This window comes from Erpetoichthys calabaricus, chromosome 11 (genome assembly GCF_900747795.2).
Source record: "Erpetoichthys calabaricus chromosome 11, fErpCal1.3, whole genome shotgun sequence".
In the NCBI taxonomy this organism is placed as follows: domain Eukaryota; kingdom Metazoa; phylum Chordata; class Cladistia; order Polypteriformes; family Polypteridae; genus Erpetoichthys; species Erpetoichthys calabaricus.
In genome coordinates, this window is record NC_041404.2 from 2888289 (window position 1) to 2909681 (window position 21393).

The 21393-nt window shown below is 37.8% G+C and overlaps 1 protein-coding gene across 3 annotated transcripts in view; it reads right to left on the minus strand.

Annotated features, from left to right (window-relative positions):
- shtn3 (shootin 3) overlaps positions 1-21393 on the minus strand; it is a 136892-nt gene that overhangs the window by 103611 nt on the left and 11888 nt on the right. For all 3 annotated transcript variants that reach the window (XM_051933828.1, XM_051933827.1, XM_028812632.2), the window contains exon 2: positions 8232-8292. In XM_051933828.1, the coding sequence (XP_051789788.1) occupies positions 8232-8292 (61 nt within the window). The remainder of the gene's footprint in view (positions 1-8231; positions 8293-21393) is intronic.

A 21393-nucleotide genomic window follows, 5' to 3' on the forward strand; every position in this document is an offset into this window, starting at 1 on the left:
ATAAATGGCATTTATAAAAACATCAGATGAGCTGACAATTTTTAATTGTGCAGGTCTGCTTTTTAGTTGAAAATATTTGCCCCCAAGCTGAGTGGTCATTGCCATTGTATCACGTGAATATGACCCCAAAACCATACATGTTGACCACTTAACAAATCTAACTTGTCTACTGCTTACACCCACTTGATGTTGTAATGTAGCGGAGGATCTCACGACAATGTACGACTGTTGACCAAACATTGTAAAAATAGATAACAGAAGATACTTTAAAAACTCAAAAGCGGATGCATTTGATACTCACTAAGTCTAAAAAGTGCTGCATTTCTCATTTTTTTAAAAATTATAAGACACACACACGCACACACACACAAACACAAACAAACACACTCCACCCAAACCCCTGGGGGAAAAACAGCAAGCTTTAGTTTCTAAGCCCAAAACACAAAACCATGATCCCAAAATTGAATCCTGCCAGGTTTTGCTAGTACTGAATGGGTGTTACTGACACACTGTCCACAATGTTACAGGTAGGAGGTGAAAAACCAGAAGTGAGGAGTACATTGGGTAAGCTGATACTAATTAAACTTAAGTTATGTGTTTTAATGCATTCTTGATTATTATGGTGCTGGAGAGTGGCAAGTTTTGCATGTTGGTCAAGAATTCCACTGTACTCTGTACAAATGATAAAACTGCTACTACTACTACATACAGTAATGCAATGAATGCTTATTGTCACTTGAAGTAATTTATTTTTTTATACTTTGTCAAGCATATTGTTTGATTTTATCATATTGGGTCACTTAAACAAAATGATAAGCATAAGTAATATAGAGCCTACAGTTCCTATAAGATGGGTTGGCACTTTATCATAACTAAGATTTCACAAGGAGGCCCAGTATTACAGAATTCCACTGTGGCACTTGTATAAGGCCAAACTCGCCCCATGAGGCAGATGGGATAGGCTAGATAAGATGAACTGGCATCCTGTGGACGATGGTAAGATCTGATTTTTGAGAATCTGTGAGCCATGTCACTTGTTACTCAAATGAGTTTTTATGTAATTCTTTAAGCAATATGGTGATCATGACTCCTAGAGGAATCTGATGGCTTCATTGTTTTGTTGCTAGTGTAATGTATTTGGCTATTTTACATCAGTAAAATGACTGGCTGCCCAGTTAAGTTCAATATTATATTACTTTGTACTCAGAAGTACCAGACAATCATATATTATGCAAGAAGCAACTACTATGCTAGGTAAAGTGGAACCTCGGGTCACAACCATAATTCGTTCCAAAACTCTGGTCGTAACCCGATTTGGTCGTGACCCGAAGTAATTTCCCCCAAACCTTGAACAACAGAGAAAACTAACATTGCAAGGGTTTGCGCTATAGCGTTACGAACCGCTCGCTAAAAACACTTTTTTTAATGAGTTTTAAGCACAGGGAAAAAAATGAACATTTGAAAAATCCGTAATTTAATAAACAACCAAGAAAAGTAACATTACAACAATGCACGCTACGAGCCAATCGCTGTAAACAGAAGTGAAGAGAAGGTTAAAATTCAATAGAAAAAAATCTTCATTAAATACAACAAGGTTAAAACAATGCTCGAATCAGTCTCTTTTAAAAACAAGCCTGGTGCATTCTTTAACTGCCTTCTGGGACTTATGCGGCCAGCCCTCTCTCTCGCACGTGTGTGCGTGTGCATCTCTCTCTCACGCGCGCGCGTGTGTGTGTGTGTGTGTCACTTGCTCTCTCTTATGCGCTGTGTCTCTCTCGCGCTCTCTCTCTCGCTGCACAGGGAATGCACAGGGAGAAACTGAACACATGCGGAAATCATTGGCACGCACAAGCCGAAAGGGAAACTGGCTTGTTTGTATACCGAGTGTGTGAACAGATGCAAACATTTGGCAAACTTTTTGGTCGTAACCCGATTTGTACGTGTTCAGAGATGTTCGTGAACCGAGGTTCCACTGTATGTTTGTCTCTCTGTCTGGCTTAATGTCTATCCACATGAAAATCACTCAATTAAATTTTTCAAAGAAGTTCAATTTTGTTTAGATATCTCAAACATATAACGCTGTACAAAGTTTTGAGATTTCAAAATCCCCCATTGAAAAGCATTAGTGAAACTGCAAACTTTTCTATCTTAAAACAGAGAAACATTCTGTGCGACTTCAACAGCAAATTAGTTTGCTGTTTCAGTTTTACTTTGTAAGTGGTAACTTCAACCTGTTCCTCTTTTGCTCATCCAATAGCTACTCACAAGGCCCAATTCATGTGAGTCAGATGCCGGTGAAGGTATGCACAAGAGGCTTATACAGCAGCACCCTTCTCCTACTGCTTTATGTAAGTTAATCATAAAAGTACAAATAAAAGTCACATTTCTAATAGGGCGGCACGGTGGCGCAGTGGGTAGCGCTGCTGCCTCGCAGTTGGGAGACCTGGGGACCTGGGTTCGCTTCCCGGGTCCTCCCTGCGTGGAGTTTGCATGTTCTCCCCGTGTCTGCGTGGGTTTCCTCCGGGCGCTCCGGTTTCCTCCCACAGTCCAAAGACATGCAGGTTAGGTGGATTGGCGATTCTAAATTGGCCCTAGTGTGTGCTTGGTGTGTGGGTGTGTTTGTGTGTGTCCTGCGGTGGGTTGGCACCCTGCCCAGGATTGGTTTCTGCCTTGTGCCCTGTGTTGGCTGGGATTGGCTCCAGCGGACCCCCGTGGCCCTGTGTTCGGATTCAGCAGGTTGGATAATGGATGGTTGGATGGACATTTCTAATAATGAATGGAAAAGAAATGAAATTATGAAAGCATATATACGATTGATGTAACTGAACTAATATTATCTGTAGATTATTATTGTAAAGAAAGGAGTTTATCAACATACAGCTAAATGGTGTTTAAATTAATTAAACTCATGGGAAATGTGCAGCTTCCCGGATATAAACATAGGACAATTGATCTACAGCCTGAAGATCGGAGCCACTGGGCACATAACCAGCACTGCACTATGGTATACATAGTGCCTGAAGAAGCTGATTGTGCTACAAACAGCAAGGACAGTGCAGGATTAAAGTTTGTGTATGCTGAAAGCATTTCTTAGCAGTGCAACATACAACACACTGAGAGTGGGTTGCGGTTTATTCATACCCAAATAGCAGCTTCTGTCTACCTTTGGAATGGAATTCACATCTTTAAGATAATTTTCACTGTAATAAGAGAGGTCTGCGGCAAAGCACAATTTTAAATAATCAGGATTCCCAGAGAATGCAGGCTCCAAGCAGGTGCAGGTGCACATGGGAACATGCATGCACCGCTTCGAGGTTCATTATGGTGCTTGGCTGATTGCTCATTCACGTGCAAATGTGGGCGGGTCAATCGAGTGCTTCATTCACTCCTCGGAGCAGATGGAGAACAGCACCTGCACCCAATAAATGGAGCCTGCACGGCAAAATTAGGAAAGAGATGAATTTAAGAATATACTGGAGGTTAAAGGAAGATCGTAAAGGAAAGAAAGAAAAAAGAGGTAGGATTGTGGAGGAACCCATGCAAGTGGAATGGAAGCAGGTGAAGTGTGAGAGAATAATTTTAGAGTAACATAGCACTCATCTTAAAGAAATAGCATGAAGGGTTAATAAATGTCAGAAACCTATTCAAGTATATGAAGAAACCTGATCAAGGTCTATTGAACAACAAAGACTCTATTGGGCAAACTTTCAGAAATGTAATGTTTAAGAAAATTGTACAACAGTTAGTCACATTCCCTCCAGCACTAACACATAATAATCAATGCCATTTTTACATTACTTGAATTGGACTCTGCTCTTTATAAAAGCTATTGAGCCGCCACAAGCCTATTTAGGCTACAGTTTTAACTACATGATATTGTAAAGTTCTGAAGAAAGTGTATTACGTAATCTACTTATGCATGTAATTGCATTTATTATTACAGTTATTTTTGAATTTGACTCATTGCTACAAAAATGTGATAACTGACTCTTGGATTAAATAACTGAAAATGTGAAATACTCCAACTTTTACAATATGTCAGTTAACTTAGACTTAGAATGCACCTGAGGGTTATGCCAGGCATACATTTTTTTATTTTGTTTGAAAATTGCTTTGTACCATGAATAGGATAGTGCTTGAACATGGATGGGTAGATAAGGATGTTATCTTATTTTCCAGCTGTTTACATTCCTGTAGTGTAAGATGTTTTACTTCTCTAAATTTTGAGACTGGGAATTTATTCTTTTTATGTAGAAGTGGTTCATTTCAAAATGACCTTTGTGTGCACCACTCCTAACTGCTATTCATACCTGTTATTTCCATTTTTCAGTTTATTTTCCTAACTTGATTATTAAAAAGCAAGGTCAGGGAGCTGGACCCTATCCAGAGCAGCACTGTGAGCAAGGCAAGAATCAGCACTGATCAAGATTCCGTTTCATCACATCAGGACATTTTACATTTTCTCATCAACCTAGTCTAGACTGTATGTGTTTTTATGTGAGTGAAAATCATAGTGCATAGAGGAAAAAAATCCACATGGACTTTAGGGAGCAAGTAATCTCCACACAAGGAGAGAGACAGCATCAGGATTTGAACTCAGGACTGAGAAGATGAGAGGCAGTCGCATTAGCACTAGCATAAATCACAGTTTATTCTTATAAGTCTGGTTTAAGGGAGTAATTAGTGAAAAATGGAAGATACTATGGTAGATCACATGCTAGAAACTCTAAGAAGCAATTTAGATTCATTCATTTCTCTGCAACTTTGTATCTGGAACACATAAAAAGTTGCAGTGAAAAACAATCCCTCTTATAACTGAAAAAAAAACCTTTTTTTTTTATTTGCCATTATGAGAAGAATAGCAACCAGTCTTAATAGCAAGAGTTGAACTGTGCTGAAAAATTATTCTTATTCAAAATAGTATTTTTAAAATACCTGGATTTTATTTTGTCATTTCAGAAATTCATAACCTGCCACAATCTATGCTTTCTAAAATGTACTACAGCAGAAGCATACAATAGTATCCTGTTAACTTTTTACTGTGCGTGTCCTGTGAAAATGTACCTTTGTCAAAGCTGCATTTTTCTATTGTTATAGCTTGCTTTGCTTTTTTAGAGAATATGATAATTGAATGCTTATTGTTGTTTATTTACATTGATGGTGAAAATCTTTTATGATATTCTTTAAATTTGGAGGTATTTTCCCATGTTTATTTATCCACACATAATTCATCTGTCAACCATAACTGGGTCTCCTGATGTATTGGGAGAGATACTAAAAATCATTGTCTTTATTTTCACATTGAAACAATGGCTTCAGCTCCTTGTCGGAATAGATTCACATAGAGTCTCAAGGGTTTCATTTACACACACTCACTTCTGTCTAGCCCAGTATCACCAGGGACATAACGTAGCAATGTAACAGGCCTATCACTATGTTTGGGAACTCTTCCCTAAAGATTTAGACACAGAAAATGCATACACTTTGCATATCGTGATGTGACTTCCTCATGAATTAGAAGAATAAAGGATCACATAGGTGATTCATCTTATAAGAGCAGAAGGGTGCTTGAACCCTAAATCATGCATCTCACCAGAACTTTCACATCAAGCAGGTAGGATTCTGTTGGTGTTCTATCTGGCAGAGATGTTTCACCACCATGAAAGAGAATTAAGGATGGATTTGTGAACCAAAAAGACATACTTTAAGCAACGGTCACATAGGTTGTGATGATACTAATTTTTAAGAAAATATCAAATCATGAGAGGTGAAACCATCAGTAGAATAAAAGACAAGAAGGAAAGAAAATAAGAACATTAGAGTGCTTGTGAATTACGGCCACCCCATATCAGAGGGACATCCACCTCTGTTACATTGGTGTTTTGACATTCATTTGACGGTTCAAGTGAGTCCATTGCCACAAAGTTTGTTTCCTTGAAAGATTTTGTGGTTTATTCTGTTTACTTGGATTTTGTAGTGTTATACAAGTATGTTGTGTAGAGTCCCTTATTACGTGTATGGTGCTATATAAAGTATAGGTTAATTGACTAAGTGACTGGCCTATTAAACACCTGCATTCTGAGCTGCCTATGAAGGTCACATGTAAAAATATAACATATTTAAAGTGTTTTAAATTGCCAAATTCAGATTTATGACAAGCAATTTACTGTACCACAATTTTCTTTGAAATCACCCATAATTTATGTTTATTGCTTTTGCTCTCTTTTTTTCCGACAGAAAAATATGGGCATCTGCTTATACAGTAAGTAATAAGGAACTGCCTCAGGCTCCGTATAGTATAAGAATCACTGTCATCACTTCACTGTGTCATTCAGTTTAACAGGGTTTGACCTACTAACTCCATCATCTTACCAGACAGCTCAAACAGCTATCAGGATGCCACACATCAATGAATAGGAAAGCTACAGGAGGTAGATTATTAATAACATTCATTTGCTTGCTACTTCACTTTATGCTACTTCATTTTCATCTTAAAATGTGGACATCCAACAAGCCAAGGACAGAGTTTGTGTGATTGCTGCCACCCTGCATTCTTCTTAGCAGTTACATGCATCACATTCTCAATGGCAACATTGTCATTGAAAAATGGAGAACAATTAAATATATGTAAACTGTCTGATTCGTCTCTTAATTTTCTAGCTATTTAAGACCATTTTATTTTGGAGATCACAATGTTAATAACTGCTAGAAGACCTGCACAAATATGCTGTTAAAGTTGATTAAGTTTTTGTATCTAATATATTTAAAATGGATGGTGAGGCATTTACAGCCTGTAAGATGCCCTTGGTCAGCATCTTGCATCACCATCACAGTTGGTTGACAAGGCTTCAATGTACTTTTACTGTCTTTTCAATTACAGTTTAGAGCTAGAGGCTTGACATCATTTTTCAATTTAATGTGCACTATGGTCCTAATGGCCCCCTATATAGCACAACTGTGTGTGTAAGATAGTCATTTTGTTGATACTGTATGTTCTAGTCTCTCAATAGATTTTGGATTTGAAACCAAGGTTATTTAACTCAGTTTCTAAGTTTAAGTGACACTCAGGAGCTAAACCATACACAGTGTTTCATTGATCAAAAAACGAGTTACAAAAACTTACATCCTATCAATGGTGGAGCCAACCACTGACTTTTATACAGTAAGATCCAAATGAGAGTAAGTAGGCTTTCTGAAGATCCAGAAGTGCCAAATTTAATGACAAATAGCTATGATGAGCAAATAAAGCAAAGACATTTTTCTTCTAGAAAATGTGTTACTTAACTCTGAAAGAACCACCTACCAAAATACAGTATGTCATGTTATACATATGCACTGACTGATTCCATAGCAGATTCACTGCACTAAGCTCTTCCCTAATGATAAAATCATATCTTACTGTATGGACTACAGAAAAGGAAACACTCACAAATACAGAACATGAGAGCCCAGCTGCAGCCCAGAATCAAATCTGAGGACCAATCATTTGACCACTATCCCACCCATACATACCATAATGGATGTTCTCACTTTTCTTGTAATAAATGAATAAGTGACTAAAGAACAACCACAGGGTTAAAAGTTGAAATTTTATCTTTGATCTCCCAATCTAATTACTTAACCAGCACCTATTCCAAAATCAAAATATTTATTTCTGTAAGATTTTGATGTATTGTATGTATGAAGGGCATTGGGAAGGTGTTCACCAAGAAGCACTCCTCTTCACCATCAAAATTATACATTTTATAGTAAAAGAGGTACAACAAGAGGTAAGTCCATACTTAACCTGACTTATCCCTGACCAGGAAACAAAGCCACAACAGCTTGTGTACTTGACCTTGGCGACAATTCTTTTAATCTAAAATATCAGCCTCCTGACCAAGGAAGTTCCAAAAGAGAAGGTAAGGTCATTTCTGCTACAATATCTCAGACACAGACTAGAGCCTGACACATCAGTGCTATACTTTTTCATGCCTATAATGAAGAAATTGATTCATTGTAATTTATGCAATTTAGACAGCTCTAATTCAAAATGCATTACAGAAGATATAATAAACTAATCTGATTGACAAGTGTGGTCCATCATTGAGTATGGTATCCTAATCGCCTTAAGCAATTACTGCTTTCTGCACCACTCATTTCCCTTTGAAACAGTGAATTAACTTTTTCCTGTAGGATTTGCCCAGTGTGGCTTAAGATAAGCTCCCTCAACAATAAAGCCCAGAACTCACCTCGTTTAATGTGCTTCAGCTGCCTCTCTGCTTCATCTCGCTCGTGTGCAAGCCGCTGGCACTGCAAAACACAGGCAAAAAATTGGTTGTGTAGAAAGGGTTTAAGAAAATAATTGATGAAGTCAGGTCCCCAGAGTTTTAAAAACTCAGGCACACTAAAACAAATTGGATATCTTAAACATATTAGCAATGTTGAACAGGATTATCGATATAATTAAATTATCAATATTAAGTATTTATAATCTTTCCATCCATTTTGTTTACATTTTCCAGTCTTCAAATTCCTTAGGAATAGAAATATGTATTGTGCTTTCAGGTCTATAGTCATCTGCATATTCAAGAACCTGAACTTAGGCTCCATTCATAAAAATTAGTGCTTTGGAAGAATTAATTGAACTTTCTAAATTGGGTTGTTTTTCATTAAAGTAATTATATATAGTGTTGTGGTGTCATAGACACAGCCTGATAGCATGAGTCTAGTATTTTAGTCTAGTTTAACAAGCACTTGAGCCACCAGATAGCCTTAGGGTGAAAAGAAGGCCAGGTGCTTAAGTCCTTGCTGCCAGTACATGCCCTCTGCTAACAGCAAGACTGTTGCAGTGTCTCCTTGCGGCACATTATGGTAACACAATATGGTAACTGGGTATCTTGTAACTCCAGACTAAACTGTAACAGATCTCAGACAACATTGTCGTATAGACAGTTGTTCTAAGCATGGCATGACAACTTATTTTGGCAGCACAGTGCAGTATATTAGAAAGTTAGTGCCAGCAAACTCTGCTCTAGTTAAGTTGTGTTAATCTTAAACAAAACTGGCAGAAGGCAATGGCAAACCAATGCTGTTTGTCATGGGCAAATAGAACCGGTTGAATGAGAAGTGTGCAGAAATTATTGCTAATGCTTACAGGAATTCAAGATGAATGCACAAAAACATTAAGGAATTGATAGTAAATCTTACAGGGCAGAATTTTCAGACATAAAAACAAAAAATAATAGATGTGCAGAATATACAGATGAACTGTTTTATGAAGATGATGCAAAAATACACACAATACTCACAGAGGAAATGACAGGTTCACCTTTATTAAAATCAGAAGTGGAGCATTTTGTAAAGACCATGAGCAAGGGGAAGGCAACAGGCCCAGATCAGACAAAAGTAGAAATGACAGAGGAAGCCGGTGAAACTGGATTAGTTTGCTTTAGAAAAATATTTAAAAACTTCTATGACACTGGAAAAATCCCAAATGACTTGATAAAATCAGTATTTATCTCTTTACTGAAAAAACCTGGGGCTCTAGAATTTGAAAATCACTGGACAATAAGTTTGATGAGTACATTTATGGGACATATTAAACAGATGGCAAGTTACAATCAAATGTAAAGTTTCCAAGGTGCAATGTGGCTTTGTGAAATAAAAAGGTATAAAATGCAAGGTTTATCATAAGAAATTTAATTATATGAGGAATATAAATGCAAAAAAAAGTATATGTGCTTAATTGATTACACAAAGGCATTTGATAAAGTGAAACGTGTGCATTTTAAGAAGTCTACCACTCCATGGAAAACACATTCAATTAGTAATAAATCTATACTGGGAGCAAATGGCAGCTATAAGAATCAATGGTGAATTTGCAGAATGGAAGTAGATAAGAAGAGGTCTACAACAAGGCTGTGTTCTTTCATCAGATATTTTCTCATTTTACAGTGAAATTAAATGCTGAAGAAATTATAGGAATAAAGGTAGAAGGTGTCAATGTTACCAATGTTCAATTGCAGATGATACAGTATTTATTGCTGAAAATGAAGAAGAACTACGAGAAATTTTAAATGTGGGAGTAGTAGACAGTGAGAAGAAGGGAATAACATTGAGTTACATTTAGTAAGTTCAGTTCGTATGGTGTTTACAAAAGATAAATTAGGGACAAAATGTAAGTTAAAAGTAAAATCTGAAAATGTCAAGCAAGTGGATCACTTTTGTTGCCTGGGTGGCATGCCAATATAAGGTGGGAAGAAGACATCAAGAAATCAAGAGAAGTATTACTGTGGCAAAAATGGCATTTATGCACTTAAAACACATATTTATAAACCAACAAATAGCAATGAAAACAAAGATGAACATTCTAAGATGTTACATTTGGTCTGCCTTAATGTACAGTTGTGAAACATGGACTGTGAGTAAAACAATGGAAGGTAGACTGGAGGAGGTCAGATGGGTTTTTTTTTAGGCAAATGCTAAATACTGTATTTCCTGTACAGATAATGTAACAAATGAAGGAGTATTAGAGCATAGGTGAAAAGACATTTACTAAGTGCGATAAAGAACTGACAAAATATTTGGGTCACATCATCAGAAATGAAGGCATTGAAAGTATTGTATTGCTAGGCAATATCAATGGAAAGGGAGCAAGAGGAAGGCAGAGAAACGCCATCAGTGGAAATACTGTGAGATGATTTGGGAACAACTTGACTTGCAATGACATTTTTAGTATGGCAAGGAAAAGAGACAGCTGGAAGACTGTGATCACTACCATTTGCATCTGACATGGCACTTAGAGAGTGAGAGATTTATGTATAATCACTCTTACACAGCTCATAAGCTAATTATCATCCACTTTCACCTCTGGTTTGTGGACTTTGTAATATCAATTAACATTTCTTTATGCTTCTGAAATATTACTGCAGTCAAAGGCTCTATGAAAATTTTAATATAACTCATGACCTGAGTGTCATTCTCTCTCATATGTATAACATTATCCTAAATAATTGAAGTAATATCCATTGAGCAGCTATTTCTCATTACTACATTAAACTGCTAAGCTTTTATCACATTCTTTTGAGTGATCAACACAGAGCTTCAACCAGTGTCCAATTTAGGCATAGAGTAAATAAGCTATAACTTGGCTCTTTGCTACTAAAGTTATGAAAAAAGAACATTTCTCTGTTCTCTTTCCTCTGTTATGAAATAGTCTGTATTTATGATAACTTTTGAAGTTCAAAGATGTGCAGGTTAGATGGTTTGGCAATGCCAAATTTGCCCTTGTGTGTTTGTATGGTATATGAGTGGCTTCACCCTGCGATGGACTGGCACCCTGTCTAGGAATTGTTTCTGCCTTTCATCCTATGATTGCTGGGATAGGCTTCAGCTCCCCCAAACCCTGCTCAGGATTAAGTGAGTTTGGAAAATGGTAATGATAATTTTCATGCTACTGAAATACACAGGCCCACAATCCTAAAATAAAATGCAAAAGAATGCCAAGTTAAAGATAAGGAGTTGTTCATATTCTTATGCTTTCTAATAAGTCACTTCTTTCAGTTACTCTAGAAGTCATTATGCATTTTATATCATCAGGTGGCTCTTTCACAACAAAGGGAACTTTTCTGTTTTGGCAAAATTTATTATTATTATTATTATTAACACATTCTTTTTTTTTTTCAACACTAAAATTATGCAGCTTGACATTGATCACGTCACTGTTGTAACTTTGCTAAGTAGTGGTATTTGCATGATGGTCAGCAGATGTTACTGCTCCCCTTTTTCTTCTGACATTATGGCTGTTATCACTTGGTTTGGCATTCACTTTGCCATAAGCACATGACCACAAGTCACTTTGCAATCCTTTATGGATGTTTAATAAAGTTTGATGTTCAATAATCAATAAATACAATGCTTAAACTTCAATTACAAATTCTGAACACATATGTACCATGTCCTGGAGGATTATCAATAGATGGGTCTGCAGGTGCAGTGTTTTGATTACAGTAATTTTTTCTGCCCACCAGGTTGCCACGACCTACAATTTTTCAAATTTCCAGAACATATTAGGCTATATTCAGAATTACTTCTTGCTTGTGTGTATCCTTCAGGGTGTTGTCTGCTTGTTCTTTCCTGGTCTTCATCACTTAATTACCTTCTCTGATATGCCTGACAGCCAGAAGATTTTGCTGCTCTTCTTTTTCTTACTTCCTATTACAGTATTCTTGGTCACATAAATGTTTTCTATGGTTGGCTTGACACTCAGTAGATGTTGCTGCTCTTCTTTTTTTCTGCTAAGTTACTTTGTCAATCATTTTTTCCATAATAAACACACAACCACAGGTCACTTACAGATGGTACCTAAAATGTTTTGAATTTCCAAAACAGATTAGTTCATAAGCTTTCAGTTAAAGCCAAATTCAAGGTTTTGTTCCCAGTAGTTTGTGTGACAGTAGTAATTGCATGACAGATTGACAGCCAGTTAAATGTGCCTCTGTTCCTTGTACTTTCTAGGTGAAGGCTTAGGAGGTGGTGCTACCCTCATAACACCACTCCTGAGACCTCCCTCTGGCTATTTAGGCTAGAGTAGAGAAGTCTCAGATTAGTAGATCATTGTGAGAAAGGAGTCTTATAGTGAGTATTGTTATTTCTTGCTGGATTTATTGGCGTTTTTGATCTTTGTCTGCTCTGTCTTTCATGACTGTTTCTGGAGTTTCTTACTGAGACTTATTCACCTTCAGGATGCCTTTTAGGCACATCCTTTTTTTTCACTCTTTTTGCTTTTTTGAACATTTTGCTTACATTTTTCTGTTTTTGTCAAATAAATCTTCTATTTATAAACATCCTTTGTTTACCCTTCCATCTACAAACTTGGGGATTACAGTCAATCCGTGGGACATTTCAATTTATTTTTCCTCCTTGTTTGGGCCCAGCTAGACCAATGCCTGTAGATACCTGTGAGGAGTACGCTAGACTGGGTGAGCTTCTTCTGGGTTGGCTATTGAACGTCATGGCCTGGCTATACTTTGGAGGCCTCACACCTATTTTGCTATGTTTAGAACTCTATTTCATAACACTCTCCATCCACTACAGATATCTTTTATTTCCTGGCTTAAGGGAACTTAAATTACCATAATGCAGTTGATAATCCTCTTTCATATAAATAGCAGTAGGCAATCTTTTTTATAGCACATACTATAGAATGTTCCAAAGCAAGAATAATCACAATCCATCCATCCATTATCCAACCCACTATATCCTAACTACAGGGTCACGGGGGTCTGCTGGAGCCAATGCCAACCAACACAGGGCGCAAGGCAGGAAACAAACACACATACTAGGGACAATTTAGAATCGCCAATGCACCTAACCTGCATGTCTTTGGACTGTGGGAGGAAACCGGAGTACCTGGAGGAAACCCACGCAGACACGGAGAGAACATGCAAACTCCACACAGGGAGGACCTGGGAAGCGAACCCAGGTCTCCTAACTGTGAGACAGCAGTGCTACCCACTGCGCCAATGTGCCACCCCAGAATAATCACAATGCACCTTAGAAATAAAAACGAATTGGCAATTAAGTATAGGCTGTAATTTAAAAATATACGTAATTTTAATGTAATTTAAATAGAGAGAAAATATTGAAGGAGACTAGTAACATCTTTGTTCTCTTTGTGTGTTGTTTCTCTTCCAGGAACTACATATTTGCTCCCACATCCCAAAGATGCACATGTGAGATTATTTCAGTAAGTTTCCCAAATGTAAGGGTGTGCCTGTGTGAATGTGAAAGTGAACCTGCTCTGAAATGAATGGGCATCCCATTTAAAGTTGGTTCACAATTATTTTACCCAATTCTACCAGGATAGGCTCCTTTCCCAGAAACCTAGTACTGGATTAACTGGCTTGGATAATAAATGGATAGAGAGTATGACCTTTGAAATATTCAGTCTAGTCTCATCACATAATCAGAACTTTTGAAAAAGCGGAATCAATGCCATAGTAAATTTTAGCAAATAAAACTGTCTGTTAATTTGGGCTACTTCATTTTCTTTGTCAGATCATCTTTAAGTGCAGTCTAGTCATCAAAGAAAACAAGAACAAACCTTTAATAAGAGAATTACTGATTAAGTACATTTTAATATCATCTCCACAGCATAAACATCAATAGCCTACATGAACATTACTAATAACAAATATAGTCTGTGATGAGGTTTGCACTGATACATGATTTTTCACAAGTTACATCAAAATGTCATATCTGCTTTGTAATACAAATATGTATGTATAAATATACTGCCTATAATGTACATAAAATCGTCTTTCAATCCCTTGACACCCAGAACAACATCAGACAGCCAAAATATCTCAAACTAAATGTGTTTTATTAAAAAACTAGCTGAGTTGCCTAGTGCTGCCCACATGAGATTGGAAAGATGGAAAAGTAAAAAGTAATTACAAATTATATATTCACAATCTGGTGCTCCAGTGTTCTCCCACAGTCCAAAGTCATGCAAGCCTGGGGCTGCTAAATTGGCCCTAATGTATGTGTGTGTGTTCACCCTTGTCCTATCCAGAAATTTCTTCATGCCTTGCACCCTGTGTTTGGTGGGATAAGTTCTTGCTTCCCATGACCCTGCTCAGGATAAAAGAGGTGTAGAAAATAGATGGATGGATATTACCTAATTTTATTACCATTAAAATTGTTGTATTTAGTACTTAACTCTTGTTGGTCCTGGAAGGCTTCTTCGCCCATATACTTGGCTTTTCCTATTGGTGCAAAGAACCCCAAATCAGAATAAATAACTCTGGAGACATTGGTAACATGACAAAAAATGCGAGGAAAGAAATTGGTTAAAGAGAAAATTTAAATGTAATAGGCAAGAATTGATCAGTGGATTTTGTGGTTAAAAAAGCATCCATCACACCACCATCAAATCATGTGTGGTGCTGTTTCTCTGTTGATAGATTACACTTTAGTATTTCATACCACTCATTATTTTGAAACTCTCACTCAGTTTTGGCAGCTTTTTCCTGGGTATTACTTTTAAATTTCTCTGTACATGTAAAAAAATATTGTGTTTAGACTACACACAATTAGTGATCACATTTTATCATGAAATTTGAATGAGCTGTGGGAGTACAATTGTTCACTGTTCCTTTCACCCCCTAGGAAGGTAAGGCCAAAAGTTATATGTCAAAAAAATCTGATTTATGCAGCTTTAAATACTGTATAATAAGCCCTGCCAGACAGGTTGCAATGGTGGTAAATTATATTTGTGGAGAGAATATGGCCCCACCAATTATATCTTGGAGCCTTAGCAAAATAGTGAGGGAAATGCTTAATTAAAGAAAAATGTCCATGCAGTGAGCAGGAATCAAACTCTTAACTAGTTAAAAGGCAAGCACGCTAACTATTACACCACTTTCTTATTACATACTCTGAGTTCAGGCTGTCCCTGCTGCTCTCCGTGGTACAAGATTGAAGATAATATGCCAAAAATCTGACGAATGTCAAGTAATCTGTGCCAAGTTTCAAGTAAGTGACTTGAAAAACAACAAAAAAAATAAAGTTACTCATAAAGAACAAAACAGCCAGAGAAATTGTACTTAATAAATATAGAAAAGACAAAAAGGTAGGGATAAACACTGGACGAACACAAATTGACAAAACAATAGTTACGCTAAAGGAAAAATCATCTTCCCAACCAGGTCCTCTAAACAAAGGCTTGAAATCTTCTAATGGAACAGAGGATTTATCTCTTTTTTACTCCCCATCATTCTCTGGCCCCCAGTCTCTTCTTCCTCTTGCCAATAAGCTTTTGACCTCTGCTCTCCTCATTAAGTCTCTGGCAAAGATGGCATTTAAACTACACTCCCGAGTCATTGTAGGGATCAAGAATAGGCATCTATGGGTATAGTTGTGGTAATGTGAGGTCCATGGCTGAGAAAGATGGCTGTTTTAAATAAATAGTTCTAATTGCCGCACTTGCGTCTTTGTGTGGGGGCATGGTAGCATGGAAAGAGCAGTTCTAGTGTGTGACGTTATCAATGGTGTCAGGTTCAACAGGCTCCTAGACAAGAGTGGGAGCATGGAGCCAATCTGCCATAGTACCCTGTGCCCAAAGAAGACCCTAAAAAGTAGGTTTACCTCCATGTACTAAAAAGATGGGTCATCTTGACCACAGAATTAATTCTAATGCATGGCCAGAAGTAATAAAATTTAAAGCCACCACTGGCTGCAGGTCCTAATGCATCTAGAGTTGGGAGAAGGGATGGAATAAAGGCTCACTGATGGGAGGGAGGGAGTCCATGGTTATATAGATTGGGGGTAATGTTTGTAATATTTGGTTACCCACCGCACAATAGACAGGTAGGGCTTGCATGGGAACAGCCCACAAGGTTAACTGGATTTATTTTTTAGTAGTCCTCTAAACTTTGGGTTCTCCCTGCTTATCACTTCCTTGAAATCATTCCAAGTGTTGGGAGACATCAAGGGGATGCCATCTTTTGTTGCAATGTCTATATAGAAAAATAAACTTATACAGTATATCCATCCATACATGCATGTACTGCTGCATATCTGGATCTGGGTCGTGGGGGCAGCAGTCTAAACAAAGATGCCCAGAAGTCCCTTTTCCCTGCCCCTTCTCTAAATGAAGTCCACTTCAGGCTAATTTAATTTAAATATAACTTAAATAGGCCTTGTTTGGGTAAGTGTGGGTATGTGTGTAAGTGTTCCCTGTAATGGGTTAGAACCTGATCCAGTGTTGATTCCCACCTTGCATACAGGGTTTCTGGGATACACTCATTATCATTTTCATTAAATTGAGCTGATTTGTGGGAATTAAAATGAATGGATTGAATATAAAGAGCAAATAATCACAAATTTAAACATTTACAGAGAGCTGGAGCATTTCCTAGCAACACTGGACATGAGAAACTGACAAATGCTAGATGAGATGCCAGTCCATTGCAGGGCACACTCGTACAAACATCTTCACCCACTCATACTCGGTCAGTCTGGAATCATCTATTAGCTAAAAATTACTGTCTTTGTCATGTAGGTAGAAGTCAAAGCAATCAGAGAAATTCCACCCAGACATGGAGAGAATATATAGACTGCTCATAGTCAGTAAGCTGGCCAGGATTCACACCCTGGTCTCTGAAGCTGTGATTGAATAGCAGAGACCAATAACTTTCCTCTTCTCCAGACCCTTCAGACTGTGTTCATTTTTTACTGCTTAAGTGACAAGTTAACATTTTATAACTGCCAACAAACTGATCCTATTTAGAAAGGTTCATTCAATTAAAAGAGTTCATGCCATTAACCATTCAAAGATGAGATTGCTCTGTTGCTGTCAGTTACACCTAGTGCCAACAACAAGTTACCCATCGTCATTTGATGCAAATCACATCACCATTCAGTATATGCAGTTATGACAGACAATTGGCACAGTTCTGTTCTGCTACATATAGACAGTGCTCTCAGGTACTATTTCTGAAGCAGTCACAAGTAAATTATTCCCTGGAAATGACAAACACAGGGCACTAAAGATTATTATAATGCTGGAGTTCAAATATCCAAATATGCTTCTGAGACCATGCAATGATGCCAACTCACACCAATCAGCCACAGCATTAAAACCACCTGCCTAACATTGTGTAGGTCCCCCCGTGTCACCAAAACAGCCCTGACCCAGAAAAGTATAGACTCCACAAGACTTTTGAAAGTGTCCTTTGATTTCTGGCAGATCCTTTAAGTTCTGTAAATTGTGAGGTTGGCCCTCCATGGATTGGACTTGCTTTTCCAGCACATTCTACATATGCTCAATTGGACTGAGATATGGAGAATTTGAAAGCCAAGTCAACACCTTGAACTCTCCGTCATGTTCTTCAAATCATTCCTGAACAATTTTTGTAGTGTGGCAGATGACATTATCCTGCTGTAAGAGGCCACTGCCATCAGGGAATATTGTTTCTTGAAGTGGTGTATGTGGTCTACAACAATCTTTACATTAGATAGATGTTATGTGTCAAAGTAAAACCCATGTGAATGCTAGGACCCAAGGTTTTCCAGCAGAACATTTTCCATAGCATCACAATTCCTTCTTCCCATAGCGCATCTCTTCCCAAGGTAATTATCCAGCATCCAGCTGTCTACATGATCTAAAAGGAAATGTGATTCATGAGACCATACCACTTTCTTCAATTGCTCCATAGTCCAGCTCTGGCCCTCACATGCCCATTGTAGGCTCTTTTGCTAAAGAACAGTGGTCAGCATAGGCACTCTGATGAGTCTATGGCTACGCACTCCCATGCACAACAAGTTGTGATTCACTGTGCATTCTGACACCCCTCTCTCATAGCCAGCATTAAATTTTTAAGCAGTTTGTGCTACATATACTCTACTGAAGGACTGGACCAGACAGACTAGCCTTCGCAGTCCATGCGCATCAATGAGTCTTGGGACTCCAAGAACCCGTCACCAGTTAACCAGTTGTCTTTCCTTGGACCTGTTTCATACATGTAGGTACAAATCACTGCATATCAGAAACACCCCACAAGACCAGGCATTTTGGAGGTTCTCTGACCCAGTCATTTAGCCATCACAATTTGTCCCTTGTCAAAGTCACTCACTCAGATCTTTACTCTTGCCCATTGTTTCTGCTTCCAACACATCATCTTCAAGAACTGACTGTTCACTTGCTGCCTATTATATCCCATCCTTTGACAGGTGCCATTAAATGAGATAATCAATGTTAATTCACTTCACTTGTCAGTGGTTTTAATGATGTGGCTGAATAATGTGATAGGAATATCTTTCTACATGTTCATTTTCAAACTTGCTTAAATCAATTTAGGGACACAAGACCTGGCAGCCTATTTGTCCAATATTGGGTGCAAGGAAGTAACCATCTCTGGACAGGATCACAATAGGAAAAATAGGAATAAGCAAATGGTTTAGAGAGCTATCTCCATGTTAAAAACATAGATATTATTATTATGACTAAAATGAAGCCTATTTATCACCTGAATTCCTGGCCCAGAACACAGGATTTACAGTATAGATGCAGAATATATACCGTATGTGTTTCTTTGCTGCATCAGACTCAGTAGTGAAGTCTATCGATGATCTATAGATGGCATCATGAGTGTGATTATTCTACTATTCTTAATGGGGCAGAAATAAAGGGGACATAGGAAAGGGCAGTGCCTTTATCTGGAAGCAGCAAGTCTCTTCATATTTTTAAGACTCTTACATTTGAAGAGGCTCAAGTCCTTTAATGTGTGTGGCAAGCTTCTTGGGATGTTTTACTACTCCATGGTGGCTAGTGTACTGTTGTAAACTGAAAAGAATAATAACAGCTCATGGGATGCAAGAAGCCTGAATAAACTGATTAGGGAGGCCTGTTATAGCAAGGCTGACTCAAGATTCACTAGAGATAGTCATACAAAATACGATGATGACAAAATGACTAATCCTTTTCATGACACATTGTGCTGGATAATCTTTATCCATTTCTTATTCTAACATTGAATGCTAAGAGGCAGTACTGTGCTCCTCTTTGCCCACAGTCATTAGGCTACGCAATGCCTGCTCTTTTGGATCGATTGGAATGTATTTTGTAATTCATGTAGGTGTAAAATCCATTGGAATGAAAAATATTGCATTTTTCATTGCAACAGATGGCACTTCAGAATCAGAATCACTTTTATTCGCCAATACTTAATGTACTTTAATTTGACCTGGTAGATTTGGAGCTGCTTATAACAGAACACATCACATATAAACAGCATATGTTAAAAAGAAAAACATCATACAAAGATGTTCAAATGATGATGTGCAAGTGAACATGTGACAGACAAACTGACACTATGAGTAAATAAACTAAAATTTTAATTAAAAAAATATATTAAATAAAAAGAATTATAGACAGAGGGCAGCACGGTGGCACAGTGGGTAGCGCTGCTGCCTCGCAGTTGGGAGATCTGGGGACCTGGGTTCGCTTCCTGGGTCCTCCCTGCGTGGAGTTTGCATGTTCTCCCCGTGTCTGCGTGGGTTTCCTCCGGGCGCTCCGGTTTCCTCCCACAGTCCAAAGACATGCAGGTTAGGTGGATTGGCGATTCTAAATTGGCCCTAGTGTGTGCTTGGTGTGTGGGTGTGTTTGTGTGTGTCCTGCGGTGGGTTGACACCCTGCCTGGGATTGGTTCGTGCCCTGTGTTGGCTGGGATTGGCTCCAGCAGACCCCTGTGACCCTGTGCTCAGATTCAGCGGGTTGGAAAATGGATGGATGGATGGAATTATAGACAGAGTACTAATCTTGTTTGAGTCCGTTAAATACTGTGTCATCTACCCTAATTAATGTAACAAAATGATAGCAGAAATAAATAATGTAAATTAACAAGAATGATGTCCTTGAATGAGCAAGTCACAAACGACATCATAGACATTGTGGACTGCAGTGACACTCTTGAATTCATTTCAATTAGATAACATTTCTGCAACTAGATTGAAATGCTAGACTCTTTACAGATGTGATTCATTAAACTGTTGGACTGGGTTAGCTAGTAAAGTGGTATTAATCTTTCTACCTTAATTCTATAGTTCTAAAGTAACGGACCAGGATGAACAGCTATAATAACTACCTGTCATAGCCATTCTGGTGCCACTTCAAAAACTATACCAGTCTTGATGACTTGAGAGATGGAGACAGAAAGAAAGACAGTGAGAGAGAGAGAGTAGGGAAAGGTCCTCCTAAAGAGTTACAAGTGCAAGACGTTTAGGAGTATGCCTCAGTGGCTCCCAGCACTATCTTTCTTCACAAGCTATATAATCCAAACGAAACGGTGAGCTTCAGACTCACTTTGGAAGCTAATACTTATAAACCTGCTTTATGCAATCATCAAACTCTAAGGTTTATTAAGGGTGTCAATTCTTATTTGTTAATGATCATCCATTTCAAGATGGAAGGTGTGAATATTTTGACATATTTTTATTTAATGCAAGTATTACATTAAATGTGGTATTACAGTATTTTTAAGTACAGAAGGTCTATAATTATAGTGCAGTAATATGCTAATATTCAAAAGCACTACAACCTTTTATAAGTAAACGTAACCATGAATTATTGCCAATTATTATTTAGCATCTGGCAATTGCTGACAGTAACTGGCAGCAAGTAACACCTGACTCTCTGTTGCAGCTACAAGTGTACGTTTATATGCAACACAGACACTGGAAGAAAAACAGCAATATGATGTACAAGCGTAATGTGTTAAAAAGGAAAAATGTACAACTTTCACTCCATGAATTATATCTTAAAAGAGCAACAGCTGGTAAATGTATATTGAAACAATGCAATCATATATATTCGACCATGTGAAATGATCTATCAGCTTTTTAACAAGA